At 41.5% G+C, this 14,326-nt stretch overlaps 1 protein-coding gene across 3 annotated transcripts in view; it reads left to right on the plus strand.

Moving 5' to 3' along the window:
* Positions 1 to 14,326, plus strand: part of ARHGEF26 (Rho guanine nucleotide exchange factor 26) — a 117,565-nt gene that overhangs the window by 66,482 nt on the left and 36,757 nt on the right. For all 3 annotated transcript variants that reach the window (XM_010986550.3, XM_010986559.3, XM_031449537.2), the window contains 3 exons: positions 1,942 to 2,071; positions 5,859 to 5,933; positions 14,085 to 14,174. In XM_010986550.3, coding sequence (XP_010984852.1) covers positions 1,942 to 2,071; positions 5,859 to 5,933; positions 14,085 to 14,174 — 295 coding nt within the window. The remainder of the gene's footprint in view (positions 1 to 1,941; positions 2,072 to 5,858; positions 5,934 to 14,084; positions 14,175 to 14,326) is intronic.

Genomic DNA, 14,326 nt, shown 5'->3' on the forward strand with positions numbered 1-14,326 from the left:
CTGGGAGAAACAGCCCCCTAGTTGGAGAGAAGGGCTGATTATGCCCCTTCCCTCTCCACACCCTCATCAAAATCTAGTATAAGCAGGGTGGAAAACCCACAGCTGCCCAGCCCAGATGAGATGATTCGTATGAAGCCGTATCGATTTGGGGCTGGACAAGTCTTTATTACGGGGGCTGCCCTGTGCGTTGTAGCGTGTTTGACAGCATCCCTGGCCTCTGCCCACTAGATGCTGGTGGCACCACCTCATCCCAGTTATGGTGACCAAAAATGTCTCCAGACATTGTCCGATACCCCTTGCGTGGGAGAGAGGTGGAGAATCAGACCCGTCACTTTCTCTAACTCCCTGCCCAGGATGGGAACACCTGATGTACAGGTTATTACTCTGTAACTGTTAGAAAATCCAAGTTACATATATGCCTTGAAGAAAGAAAAGCCTTCAATTAGAGCTAAATTTCATTTTGTTTTGCAGGATTGAAAAAAAATGTGAATAGGTACTGCTGCACATTTTGTGACTCTTAAGAAATAAAGGCTTTATTTCGGTTGGCTCAATGATACCATCATTTGAGCTTTCACATGGAAATTAGCAGTTGTGTTTTCATGAGCTTTGTTGCAGTTGATGTGAGTTTAAGTTTAAGGCGGTGAATTTCAGCTACACTTTGGAAACTCTAGGGAATCGAAACAAACAAACAATGCCCAGGATCTGTCCCAGACTATTTCATCAGAATCTTTGCGGGTGAGGGGTTGAGGGGAGGAGGGTACCTGGGACCTAAGTGATTTAAATATGCAGCTGGGTTGGAATTTGATTTTTTTCACCCCAACTTCCTAAGCATCTTTTCAAAGCCAGCAGGAAAGGAAACTTTAAAACTCCTCAATTTGAGAAAGTGAAATTGAAAACATTTTTATGTGCTTTCTTTTAATTTGCTATTCTGGGTATTTCCTAATTTATTTCTAGCAGCCTTGAAGGAAACCATCTAAGTTTCAAAGTTTGTTTGTTTGTTTGTTTGTTTTTTTAAAGTTACAGTTGCCACTATACCCTGCTTCTTGGCCCTCCCCTGCCCCCCATCGTGGGATTACAGAGCCCAGGGCCATCCCCTCCCCACCTTCTCCTTGCAGGTCGCACGGGGACTCTACCTCCACCTTGCCCTTGGGGTGAAGTGAGGTGAGAGATGCAGTCTCAGGTCTCCTGCTGAAAGTCGGAAGACCTTAGTTTGACTTCTGTCTTTACCGAATACTAGGCCTGTTATTTGGCAAGTTGGGGACTTTTCTGAGGCTCCATTCTTACTGGAATCCCCTCAGCCTTCCTTAAAAGTTACATGGGTGGTTCCACATGAGATCCTTTGTGCCGGTGTATCTTACAATTCCATACAAATATTGTGGCAGTATTATCACTGTTCTAATGTCACTGGGAGAGGAGGAATGTTCTGACCAACATGGTCAAAAGGTTTTCTGTCTTAGAAGCTTTGAAAGAGTCCAAAAGCCTCCTAGTAAGTAAATTCATTTTGACATTTCTTTCTTAGATTATTATCTAGAGCTGGAGAAGTGGCTTAAAACATATTTGCTGTCTTTTTTAATGAAATGTTTGTAGATGATCAGATATGAGATCTAGTCTGTATAATAATTTATAATATACACATTCACCGTTAAGATACCATTACTTCTTCATTTGTTTACTTTCTACTTCTAAAAATTTCTAGCTCACACATTTCCATCTTACTGTTCAGATTGGTACCCTAAACTCGTCTTATATTCAGTCTTGACTATAAAAGGTGGACAAGCCGTCCTTGTCTACCTACGTCATCGTGTGTTCACATTGTTTATATATTTAAAAATCATTGATAACACATGAATTTATCACAATATTTTATAATACATTTTTATTTGCTTTTTAACTTGAAGAGGAAGTGTTTTGAAGTTTTTTTCTTTCTTTCTTTTTCCTCAGAGCCACCAACCCATCTTTTAAGGAAGTTTTGTCCCGAATCGAGTCCCATGAAGACTGTAGGAACTTACCCATGATCTCTTTTCTCATTCTCCCCATGCAGAGGGTGACCCGCCTTCCCCTGCTGATGGACGTAAGATGTGATCTGGTGTCTCTTTTCTCTGGGGATAGCTGTGCTGCCAGAAATCTGATTAAGAAAATTATTCTTATTCCACTTAAATTATATCTCTTCCATAAAATTCCCCCAATTAAGTGAGAAGGTGCTGTTCGGTTAGAAAACCCTACTTGTGTCTCACTGGTATGTTTGGAAATTGTCTTCAATTTAGGCTTTTGTGGTCGCTCTAAAGAAGTTAGATTACTTCTGCCACTTACTCAACATTTTTTGAAATGGGAACAATATTGACTTGTAGAAGTCAAGAGTCCTGGATTCCTTTTCTGCCTGAGCCACTATGCGTGTGACCTTGGGCAAGAACTTAGCCTCTTTGGGCCTCAGTTTCCTCTGGTTGATCACTAAAATCCTTTTCCTGTAATGTCCCAAGATGCTGAGGTGCTTCCTCTTCACACGGGAAGGAGACCCTCTTCAGCATCACCAGGCATCCACTTGCCTTATTTTGCGTTGCTCAAAATGAGTGAGGAAGTCTGGCATCCTTCTTATGTTACAGAACGTTCATGAAGAAAACGAGTATTTGATTTAGAATAGAGACGTGGCTGGGAGAAGACGAGAGACTGCCTGGTGGGAGACACAGTTGAGAGGACAGCCAGGCGGGGGGTCAGGAGAGCTGCACACTGCCTGGGCTGGACCTGCACTGGCCGCCATGAGGGATGGGGCGGCTGACATAACCCCTGCCATCCAGCTAGTGGGCCAAAGAGTGACTTTTTTTTCAATTGAAGTATTGTTGATTTACAATGTTGTGTTAGTTTCAGGTGTACAGCAAAGTGATTCAGTTATATATATGTGTGTGTGTATATTTTCAGATTCTTTTCCATTATAGTTTATTACAAGATATTGGATATTGTTCCCTGTGTTATACAGTAAACCTTGTTGCTTATCTGTTTTATGTATAGTAGTTTGTATCTATTAATCCCAAACTCCTAACTTATCCCTCCCTCGCCTCCCTTTCCCCTTTGGTAACCATAAGTTTGTTTTCTATGTCTGTCAGTCTGTTTCTATTTTGTACATAGATTCATTTGTATTAATTTTTTCAGATTCCACATTTAAGTGATATCATATAGTATTTGTCTTTCTCTGTCTGGCTTACCTCACTTAGTATAATAATCTCTAGGTCCATCCATGTTGCTGCAAATGGCAGTGTTTCATTCGTTTTTATGTCTGAGTAATGTTTCATTGTATATCTATATCACATCTTCTTAAAGTAGTCATCTGTTGATGGGTATTTGGGTTGTTTCCATATCTTGGCTATTCTAAATAGTGCTTCTCTGAACATTAGGGTGCATATGTCTTTTCAAATTAGAGTTTTTGTCTTTTCTGGATACATGCTCAGAAATGGAAATGTTGGGTCATATGGTAGCTCAGAGAGTGTCTTTTTGGTCAAGTGAAAATATTTTGGCATAGTTCTACTTTAAAATTGGATCATAATGTTAATATAATGTCATTTTAAACATACTTGATTTTTACAAATCAAAACATAGGATAAAAAATACAGCAAAAAATTATGATTGAGTAAGTTTACAAAATGAATTTTTTTCCATCTTCCATTATAAATTCGAAGAGATACTCTAAAGAAACAGTGAAATTTTGAAATGAGTAAAATCGTGTGATCATGGTCACTTGGTTGGCTCTGCTGTAGGGTTTGGGGGAGTTTTGGTGATCATTTCAGAATTCACAGCACCTGCTGCTCCAGGTTCACCTCAGTCTACTACCTTTACACCCTTCCTTGTCCCTCACCTGTAATTTAGGAACTTCTCTCCTAGTACTGGGAAACTTGCCATTTTGAAAATCTAGCCCTGATTTATTTTTTTAATCGATATTTTATCATGTCTAAGAATAGAATGCAGCCAGGTTATAAAAGCAAAGTTTTGGCTGTAAAGTTTATTTCGTGTAACTTCAAAGACATTTGTACAAATAGTGAAGCTTCCATCCACATAGGGAAATACTAATTCAAACTTTAACTATTTTTTTTACAAGAAATGGTTGCTTTCTAAATGTAGCATTTCTTGTAAAGTTCTGAATTTTCACGGTTCTTTCTTTTTCTTCTTCTGAGAACATGTTTTCACTGTGTTTCCTTTGAATCTGTATGTGCTATGATCACTCAGCCTTTTATATAGTCTCTCCCTTTTTAGTTTTGAGGAAATCGCTTAGCTAGATCAGGACTCGCAAAATCTCACGTATGTGTCTGTGTACCATGTTGGAGGTTTATGCTGTGATGACCTAGGGGGCTGTCAACTTTTTGGGGTCAGAGACCTTTCTGAGCTTGTGAGTCAAGCTGCAGCCATTCTCCCTAGAAAATTCATTATGTGCAAAATTTTACATAAAAATTAAAATGTGCAAAGACACTGTGGACTCAGGATGCCTGCCCTCAGACAAGAGTGAGTATTTTCCCAAACTCCTTTCATACCCATGAAATTGATTTTTGAATCGTGAGCTGTGTTTTAAAAAAGTGAAATAGTGTAGAATGAGTGGTATATGATATGTACACAGTTCGTAATGTGGTTAAATAGTATTTCATTAAAAACTTGTTTCGTTTTTGTGTGCATGTGTACTGGTTGCAGTGTAAATGTATTTCTTACAGTGGGTCATGGTCAAAAAATTTTGAGAACCATCAGTATAAACTCACTGATGGTACACTCTGTGAGTCTCCTGTCACACGTAACAATCCTGACACCTGACTTTTGGATCGATAGGCTGGTGCTCGTCTGCATTTACGGTACCAGTGGTTTGCTAGTTCCCAGCCCCTTCTACCTCTGCTTGATGCCTGCTGCCCTAGTCTGTTTCCCATGTGTGCGAATCTGGCCACTCAGGCAGAATCTAAATGTACTTAAAACATGGTCTCCTTCAGTTTTACTTCATTTGGAGATTTAGTGAAATTTGTCTATGGAGGTGAACATTGTTAACAATTGAAATGGTTCTCTTGGCTTTGAGTGGGTGTAGTTTCAAAAGTTATACGTAATTGGGGGAGGGTATATCTCAAGTGGTAGAGCGCATGCTTAGCATGCATGAGGTCCTGGGTTCAATCCCCAGTACCTCCTCTAAAGCTGAATAAATAAATAAACCTAATTACCTCCCTCTCCCTCCAAAAAAAAAAAAAAAAAAAGAAAAATTTAAAAAAAGTTATAATTGGATATACCTTCATTTGGCCCTCTTTGAACTCAATTTTACCATCAGAAAAACTGCACTATAAACATATCAAAAGAAAACCCAGTAGCCATTTTTCTTGATCTTTTTATTCATATCATATCATCTACAAATATAATAACCTCTAGTAATAATGATGATGATGGTGGTAATTAAAGTAATTTTGTCATTCATTGAGGGCCTACTATATGCCAGGCACTCATAAAGAACTTTGCATGCATTACCATTGAACCCTTGCAACAGCCTTGTGACATTGTTGGCATTACCCTAATTTTACTGATGAGGAAACTGAGGCTTATAGAGGCGGGGTAGGTGGTTTGCCCGAGGTCACATAGCTAGTAAGGAACAGATACAGGATTTGAAACCAAGTTTACCCACTTGTGAAGTCTCTCCTCTTATTTAACCATCTCCTGGATTTACGTGGAACCCCTTCATTTAAAAAGACTATTTCCTAATTCTGTAATTGGATTTTAATGTCATATTTATACTCATCCGTAATACTGTGTTCAGTGTTGTTATGCTTGCTAAAGTATATGGCTGGGCATTGGTTTTATTTTACTTAGTACAACAAATCAATTGACTTTGCTCTTCTTTTACTTTATTGCAGACCATCTGTCAAAAGACACCTAAGGACTCTCCAAAGTATGAAGTCTGCAAAAGGGCCTTGAAGGAAGTAGGCAAGGTAACTGTGAACCACTCATACACCTCTGAAGAGAACATACCCGGGTTTGATGCTGAAAACTGGTAGCTTCTCACAGCTGTTTGCACACCATTCCTTAGGTGGCTGAAAAAACAAAATAATGTTTGCTGTACTCAAATGAAATTGGCATTTTTACCATTTCAGGTAGTCTTGGCTTAAGGGCCTTTAGATATCTTATTTTCTTTTGGTGTCTGAATAGCTGTTTATTTATTCTCTCATTCACCAAATATTTATTAAGTATCAACTGCAGTGCCAGCCCCTGAAAATATGGGGATGAATAAGACGGATGTGGTTACAGCCCTCATGGAATGCGCCGTGTGCAGGGGAAGGCAGACATTAAATAAGAATTACAGTAAAGGATGGTGAGTGACATGAAAGAGAAGGACATAGTAACTGCAGTTGAAACCTGCAGCAAGAGTAGCCGTGGGCCCGGGACGGGGGGAAGAGGGTCTCAGGTGTTCGTAGAGACCCAGAGGCAGAAACGCGCTGGTAGAATTGGGAGAGCTGGACTGTTGTTAACGTGACTAGAGCCCAGTCCAGGAGAGAGTGCACTAAGGAGCCGAGTTAGGGGGCTGTGGACCTTGTCCTGGGGTGATGTGGAAGCTGTGAGGATGGCCGTGGGGCTAGGGCGCAGTTACGAGGCCTGTATAATTGGTCAGGCCAGAGATGCCAGTGGTCTACGCTGATGCGATAGTAAGATGGAGGGAAGCAAAGCTGCAACTCTGGGGAGGTGGGCCTGGAGATCATCTGGATGGGCATATATGTGGACAGAATTCAAGGCAGAAAGTTTCTGGCTTGGGTGGCCAGATGGATACGCTTATTTATCTCTGGAGTAGATGCACAGGGGGAAGCTGATGGCTCCACTTTGGATGTGTTGTAACTGAGATCCCTAGAGGATACCCGGGTCAGGAGGTCAGTGGAGAGACTGGAACTGGAGACAGGGCCAGGCCCAGGGGAGCAAAGCTGATGATCGCACCAGGCGCTTCCTAAACATCTCGAAGGTGCGTACCTACCACCTCTGAGTTTGGGATGTCTTTGTACCACTTTACTGTGAAAAGTACTGTTTCTTTTAAGCAACTTTAAATGGACTATTTTACTTATCCTCATCCTTGCCAATCATAAATACAAAGTCATGGGTTTTATGAGCTAGTTGTTTATTTTTCTAACATACATTTTTATATTAAAAATAAGTTTGTCTGCATCTTGGTTCATTTGGGCTGCTAGAGCCAAACACCGCACCACAAATGGGGTGGCTTATAAACAACAGAAATTTATTCCTCACCGTCCTGGAGGCTGGAAGTCCAAGATCAAGGTGCCACCACGGTCAGCTGAGCACCCTCTTCCTGCCACGTTGCAGATTTCCCCTTGTAGCCTCACGCAGCTGAAGGGAGCAAGGGTAAAGCACTAGTCCCATTAGTGAGGGCTCCATCCTCACGGCTTTGAGCACCTCCCGAAGTCCCCACTTCCTAATACCATCAACTTTGGGGGTTAAGATTTCAACATGTATTTTGGGGTGGATACAAACACTCAAACCCATAGCAATCTGTCAACCTGTTAAATGCATCGCCTGCTCCATCAGCAGTCTGCATATCTCACTTTAGGAAACACTAAGTGAAGAAACTTAGCCCAACAGGTGTGACGTTATCTAAGGTCCTACTGCCTCTGGGTCTCTTCTCCAGGACCCCAAATCCTTTTGGGGAGGGGAGGGTCTTTAGGAGAGAAGTTTGAGCCTCGGACATGAAAGAGAGTGTGTCAAAGTTTGTTTGGTTGTTTCTGAGAAGCTGGAAAAGAATTCACAGAGAAGAGAAAGGAGGAAGGTAGTAGGAGTTGGTTGTTGAGTTGGACTGGCAATGATACTTAATTTTTTTGAGAATTTCACGTCCCAGTGACAGGAGAATGCTATGTCCCTTCAGACATCCCTGGTCCACTTGATTGGACACTGGTGCTTTTAGGTAAGGCCGCAAAAATGCACTGTAACTGCCTTAGCTTGACGCGTACTTTATGAAGGACCCTCTGTGAGGAAGTGCGTCCCAGTGACACTTTTTTGTCTCCATAGGGCAGCATCTCTTTCTCTCTCTTAAGCAGGGGTCGTGAATATCAGAATTATTCCCCAGTCTCCTAGCGTTCCAGGGAACTGAGTTCATCAAAATAGCTAGCTCAGGGATTCACCTTCTTCATTTGTGAATGTACTGATGGGTTTTTTTTTGGGGGGGGGGGTAATTAGGTTTATTTATTTTTATTTATTTATTTTTTGATAGAGATACTGGGGAGTGAACCTGGGACCTCATTCATGCTAAGCACATGCTCTACCACTGAGCTATACCCTGCCCTCCAGATGGGGTTTTATAGATTCTGTATTTGTAACAGAAAGATTGTGTATATATAGCATTTATGATTCACAATCAAAATGCAAAATTTCACTTGTTTGTTTGATCTGAAATGAAGGAAATTGAGAGTTCCTAGTATTTATTTTAGGGAGTGAAACTTTGTGTGTTGAGGCCCCAGTTTTTAGAACCAGACTGCACTTAAGGCCCTTGGGCAAGTCTGTCTAGATAATTATTCATTCTTAGAAAAAATGAGTAATATCCTTTTTGGTAATTAGGATGCTAATGAAATTTCTTTGCATAGTGTGAATAATATTTCGGTGAAATGGCTCAAATGTGATGCTGAAATGATGGTGACAACTTAGTGAATTTGGGACTTTTGGAAACTTATTGACCTAGTCAAACAAGTGAAAAACGAGAGATGTTTCTATTAACTGAAACGTGTTTGCTTCCTGATTTTCTGCTCACATGCTGGGGCGGACCCAGGGGGAGGGAAATTTCCAGGGAATCTGATAGTTCAGCTTGTGCAAAGTGGTGTCTGGTTTATAAGGAGTGGTGGACAAGAGATGGTGTCTTATGCCAATGACATCTTCCCTGCTGTGTTCTTCTGTTTACTCTCCTATGGAAAGAGAATAACTGCTTTAACTCTCACCTCATAAAAATTCTGCTTGTATTTGGAGATAGTATTAAGTTACAAGCTTTCCTTCTCATCGCCAAGTTCTCTCTGATCTTTTCCTGTAACTTATTGCTTCAGCTGTTTACGAAGAGGTAGATATAGATGTATTAGCATGAAAAGATCTCTAAGATATATATATATACATATTTTTTTTTTTAAACTGTGGTCAGTTACAGTGTGTCAGTCTCTGGTTTACAGCATAATGTCCCAGTCATGCATATACATACATATGTTTGTTTTCCTATTCTTTTTCCTTAAAAGTTATTGAAAGATTGTAATAATATAATAACTCCCTGTGCTAAACAGAAGAAATTTGTTTTTTTAATCTATTTTTATGTACAGTGGTTAGTATTTGCAAATCTTGAACTCCCAAATTCATCCCTTCTCACCCCTTTTCTCCTCCGGTAACCATAAGATTGTTTTACTGTGTCTGCGAGTCTGTATTGTTAAGTGAAGAACATGAATTTGCAGAACAGTGTGATGACATCTAGATAATGAAGTGTGTTTATATTCATGTGCACGTCATCGGTTCATAGGGAGAGTCCCAGACTCAGACACATCAAACTTTCAACCATGGTTACCGATGGTGAAGGGAGAGGAGTGTGGAAGAGAGGAATTAATTTTTTATTTTTCTCTCTAAGTCGTGCTCTGAAAGAATGCACTTCAGGTTGAAAAAAATACGTTTTTTTAAAAAAGTAGTAAGTATCCATTACAGAAAAATTTAAACAAGAGAAAATAAAATGTATCAGTAACCTTATTAAAGATAATGACTATTCTCATTTTATTGCAAGTCCTTGCAGAGGGTGTAAGTGTACACTTAAACATGGATTCACATGGTACCCATTTCATTTACTCTTCCAAATAGTGCTGCCTGGAATATTGCCTTACATAAATGGTTGTGCTTGTGTGATATTTCTGTCGATGTGTTTCTGGAAGTGGGTTTATTGGGGAAAAAAAGGTAGGGAAGTTTTAAAGGCCCCCAAGTGCCTTCAAGAAGGGTTTCCCCAGGGTTTGTCACCACCAGAAGTATTTCTAAGTGTCTATTGACTGCACACTCCCCAGCGTCAAATATTCTTTTAATCTTTATATGACAGATTGAAAATACTGTCTTTTTGTTTAAATTTATATTTCTTCATGAGAGAGATGGAGCTCTTTTTTTCCGCCATGTACATTTGGCCTAAAACAAAAAATCAGTGAGCCAAATTTAATAAAGCTTTGACAGATGCTGGAGGAAGGCACAACTTTAATATATTGAGACTGATTTTAATAAATACACCCGAGCACACATATTCAAATTACTGCTTGTCCCTTCAAAATAGTCAATAAATAGAGCCCACTGATGATCTCATTGCTTAAGACATCTTGGGAACTTTCTTGTTTTCAGTATGCCTTCTGGAGTGGTGGCTCATGGAATTGGTTTTTAGAAGTTTAGGAAATAAAGATGCTAACCCAAACTTGATAATGCCATTTTTCTCTTTCATTTTAAGGTGGGATAACTATAAAGGAATTTTCCCCCACCCCCCACTTTTTTTAATTGACTTGTTAAGTTATCTCTGAAGGCAGTTTACACAGAAACATTTGCTGAATGTTCATTGCGTCTTAGGTGCTGAGCTGGGTTCTGAGCTTACAAATTTGAAATCTCACCATCTCTGCTCTCCAGTCTTTTTAGAGAGGTCGTACCCAAGATGAGTCCCCTGAAAGACAGGAAGATAATAATGAGTCGTGGGACAGAGTAGGGTGAAGGGTGTTCAGGCAGACGGAAACTCACATGCAAACTGTGAGGGGCAGGACAGAGTGTGGTGCTTTGGCCAGAAATGTGGTAGGACTGAGGCCCCGGATAAAATCAGTGAGCGCTTAGGGATCAATTAAGTGGTCTTGCTTTGAGGGGCTTTTTCAGGATTTTAAGCTGAGGAGTTTCATGATCAGATTTGAACTTAGAAAGACTGAGAGTGTTACTTTGGAGGACGGCGGAGGGTAGGGCAGAAGTGATGGTAGGGAATTTGGAGACCAATAATCAGGGGAGAGGGGTTTGAGCCTGAGTGCAGGGGGGCAGGGCAAACTGTGAATGGATGGCAGGATAGCGACATTAAGGAGATTTTATGAACCGTTTGGACGTGGGGGACAAAGGAGAGGGAGACATCTGAGGACCTGGTGGTTTTTTGGCTTAAGGAAGTGGGTGGTGCTGGGATTGGTTACTGACAGAGAGAACGTGGGGCCGGGGAGGGGGGTGATGCAGGTGGTGTGCAGGTTTGGTCATTCCCTTTCTGAGTTTGAGGTGGCTGTGGGACAGCCAAGAAGAGACACCCTCCAGGTAGTAGGATGTAGAGCTTAGGGAGCAGACCAAGTCTGGGAGCACAGATTTGGGAACTAGGAACACATTCTTCGAGAGAAATCATAAAAATGTCCTGAACAATGGCTGCCAGATTGGATTTTGTTCTGCTCAGTCTTAATCTTTTTAGGATATTTTACGTGCAAGTTGCCCGTAAGCCCAGCCAGGATATTTCCAGCTCCTAGCTTTGATCGGGGGAGTCATCAGTCCCTGCATCAGTGAACTCTGCAGACTGTTCATACCTAAAGATATGCTGTAACCGAAGACGGGCATACCCTGCAAACCTGGAATAGCTGTTAAGCAGTTGAAAGCTGTTTAAGGATTCATCACTGAGGGACTGAATAAATACCTTGAGGAGAGCACATGGGATCATAGCGTAAATTGGGCCATATCACTCCTCTGCTGAAGCCTGCTGGTGGCTTCCCTTTGCACTGAGGGTATAATCCACAGGCCGTAAGAACTTGCATGCTTTCACCCCGGCCTGCCTGGACCACTGTTCTCCCTTGATTCCTTTGATTTGGGTGCTAACTCCCTCTTTTCCTTCAGCGTTCAGCTTCAGTGACCTCTCGGGAAAGACCTCTGGCTCCCGCCCGTCTCATCCCCGACTCCCCATGTTTTGTTGTTGTGTTTTCCCTTAAGATCTCAGTCTGTAATTACTGTGTCCGTCCTTTTATGAGGACAGGGATTCTGTATCTCTTAAGTGCTAGCAACCCTAGTACCTGACACATGCCAGGTGCAAAATAAACTTTTTTTCCCAGTGAATGTTATATTTATAAGGGGAAATATTGGTAAATAAAAAAAATCGAGTCACAGACAAGCACTGAATGATCCACTTACAAAAAAAGGAAGAATTTTTACACATTATATGTGTTTATATGTTCATATAAGCAAAGGAAAACCTGCTTCCAGTTACGACCACAGAACAGGATTAGGTCAGAGCCTTTAATGGCCTGTTTTATTTACTTATGTATCATCATTTTTTCACAGTAGGCATGTATTACCTAATAAAGCATAAATATTAAAAATATTAAAGATAATATTTAATATTGAAATAAGTCTAATCAGAATTTCCCACTTCTGTTTTTAACAACCACATTTGTCTTTATGGCCAATGATCCTTGCTATGGACATTTTTTACAGATTTTTCAGTTAATAAGAATTTGGAAATACGAAGTTTGTTTGGTTTAGGCCAGTAAACTAAGTAGGTGTTAGGTACAGTGTAAAGGAGAAACTCCATGTGTCTCCTCTGCTCTCAGCACTCTCCCAACAGAACACTTCACTTCTGACACTTCTGGTCACCAGATGTGCGGGGGCTTCCCGCACACCAAGCATTTCTGCGGTACCAGCTGGGTGTCTTGGTGTATTCAGGTCAGTTCTCTTTCCATCTGGACGTAGCATCAGATCCTACAGGCTAAGGGCTCAGTCCCACAAGACTACGTCCCTCAACTTCACTTCCGTTACTAATCACAAGTCCAGGTTTTTACCTGAGCTTCTGACCCAACCAGAGTCTCTCTTGACTCCCTCCTTGGGTTTGATTAATTTGCTAGAGGGGCTCACAGAACTCTGGGAAACAGTTTACTTACTAGATTAGCAGTTAAGGGTATTAAAGGATACGAATGAATAGCCAGATGAAGAGACAGGGTGAGGTCCAGAAGGGTTCTGAGCACACAGAGGGTTTGTCCACACGGAGTTGGAGATGCACCCCTCCAGCACGAGCATGTGCTCTTGTTCATCAACCCGGAAGCTCTCCAAATCCAAAGGTCAAAAATATTTATGGAGGCTTTGTTACGTAGGCATGATTTATTAAATCACTAGCCAGTAGAGATCAAGTCGATCACCAGCCCCTCTCCCCTCCCTGGAGGTCTGGCGGTACTGCTTTAAGTTCCAGCCTTCTCTCTCATCACTTGGTTGATTCCCCTAGCAACCAGCCCCATCCTTTGCGGCTTTTCAAAAGTCATCTCATTAACATAAACTCAGATGTGGTTGAAAGGGGCTTGTTATGAATAACAAAAGATACCCATTTCACTTTAATGCCCTGGAGCTATTTTAGGAACTGGTAACAAAATCAATTATAGCCAAAGGTGCCCTGATGGCTCTCGTATAGGAAATTGCAAGGGTTTTTAGGGGCTATGTGCCAGAAACCATGGACAAAGACAAAATACATATTTTGTTTATTATAAACCATGATACCACAGGTACTCATCAAAGGACTGTGATGCATTCTGTTTGCAGATAATTCAGTAGTTCTCATTGAACTGAATTTCCCTCAGCTTGGCCATCCTTGAAGAACTGACCGTCAAGTTCCACCAGAAGTCTTCCCTCTTCCCGGGATCCCCGTTACTGGTCTTACCCTTTGCACGTAGCCTTCTGCTAAGAGTTTGCCTTTGAAGTTGGTAGTCTGCCTTCAGCTGCTCCAGTCTGAAGTGGGGAGAGACTTGCAGCTCGCCCTGAGGGTGGTGAGGTTGCTGTGGGTGGAGGCGAGGAGGAAAGGAACAGAATGGACGCAGACCCGGACATGTGAGGAGCCTGCCTAGTGTCTGTGGAGGGCGTGTGTGATAATGTGCAGAGGATGCGTGTCCCTGAAAATTCTCAAGACATTTCTTTCCCTCTGTCTTTACATCCTGATGACAGCACTTGTAACTGGGTACAGTGTCTCAACTGTATGCAACTGTGCGTTCTCTAACTGTCTGGAATGCGTCTCTGGCGCTTCCAAAGGGCTAATTACTTCCCGCGAGAGATCTGCATTTGAAAGTGAGGTTTCTCTCCTTCACCCCTTAACCCTCCTTATTATTCTGTGCTTGCAGTTGGTTCGACTCTGCAATGAAGGAGCCCGGAAGATGGAAAGGACTGAAATGATGTACACGATTAACTCCCAGCTGGAATTCAAAATTAAGGTATTCTCTCATACTGCCCCATAAACAGATTTATTACCGCTCTTGCTTAAATCTTACATGAATAGAGAGATAGTTGAGGGCAACAGCACAGAGAGGAATTTGCTTTTCAAAGAAGGGCCATAAATTGATTACAGAGAGGCTGGCAGAGGGAG

This window comes from Camelus dromedarius, chromosome 2 (genome assembly GCF_036321535.1).
Source record: "Camelus dromedarius isolate mCamDro1 chromosome 2, mCamDro1.pat, whole genome shotgun sequence".
Taxonomy (NCBI): domain Eukaryota; kingdom Metazoa; phylum Chordata; class Mammalia; order Artiodactyla; family Camelidae; genus Camelus; species Camelus dromedarius.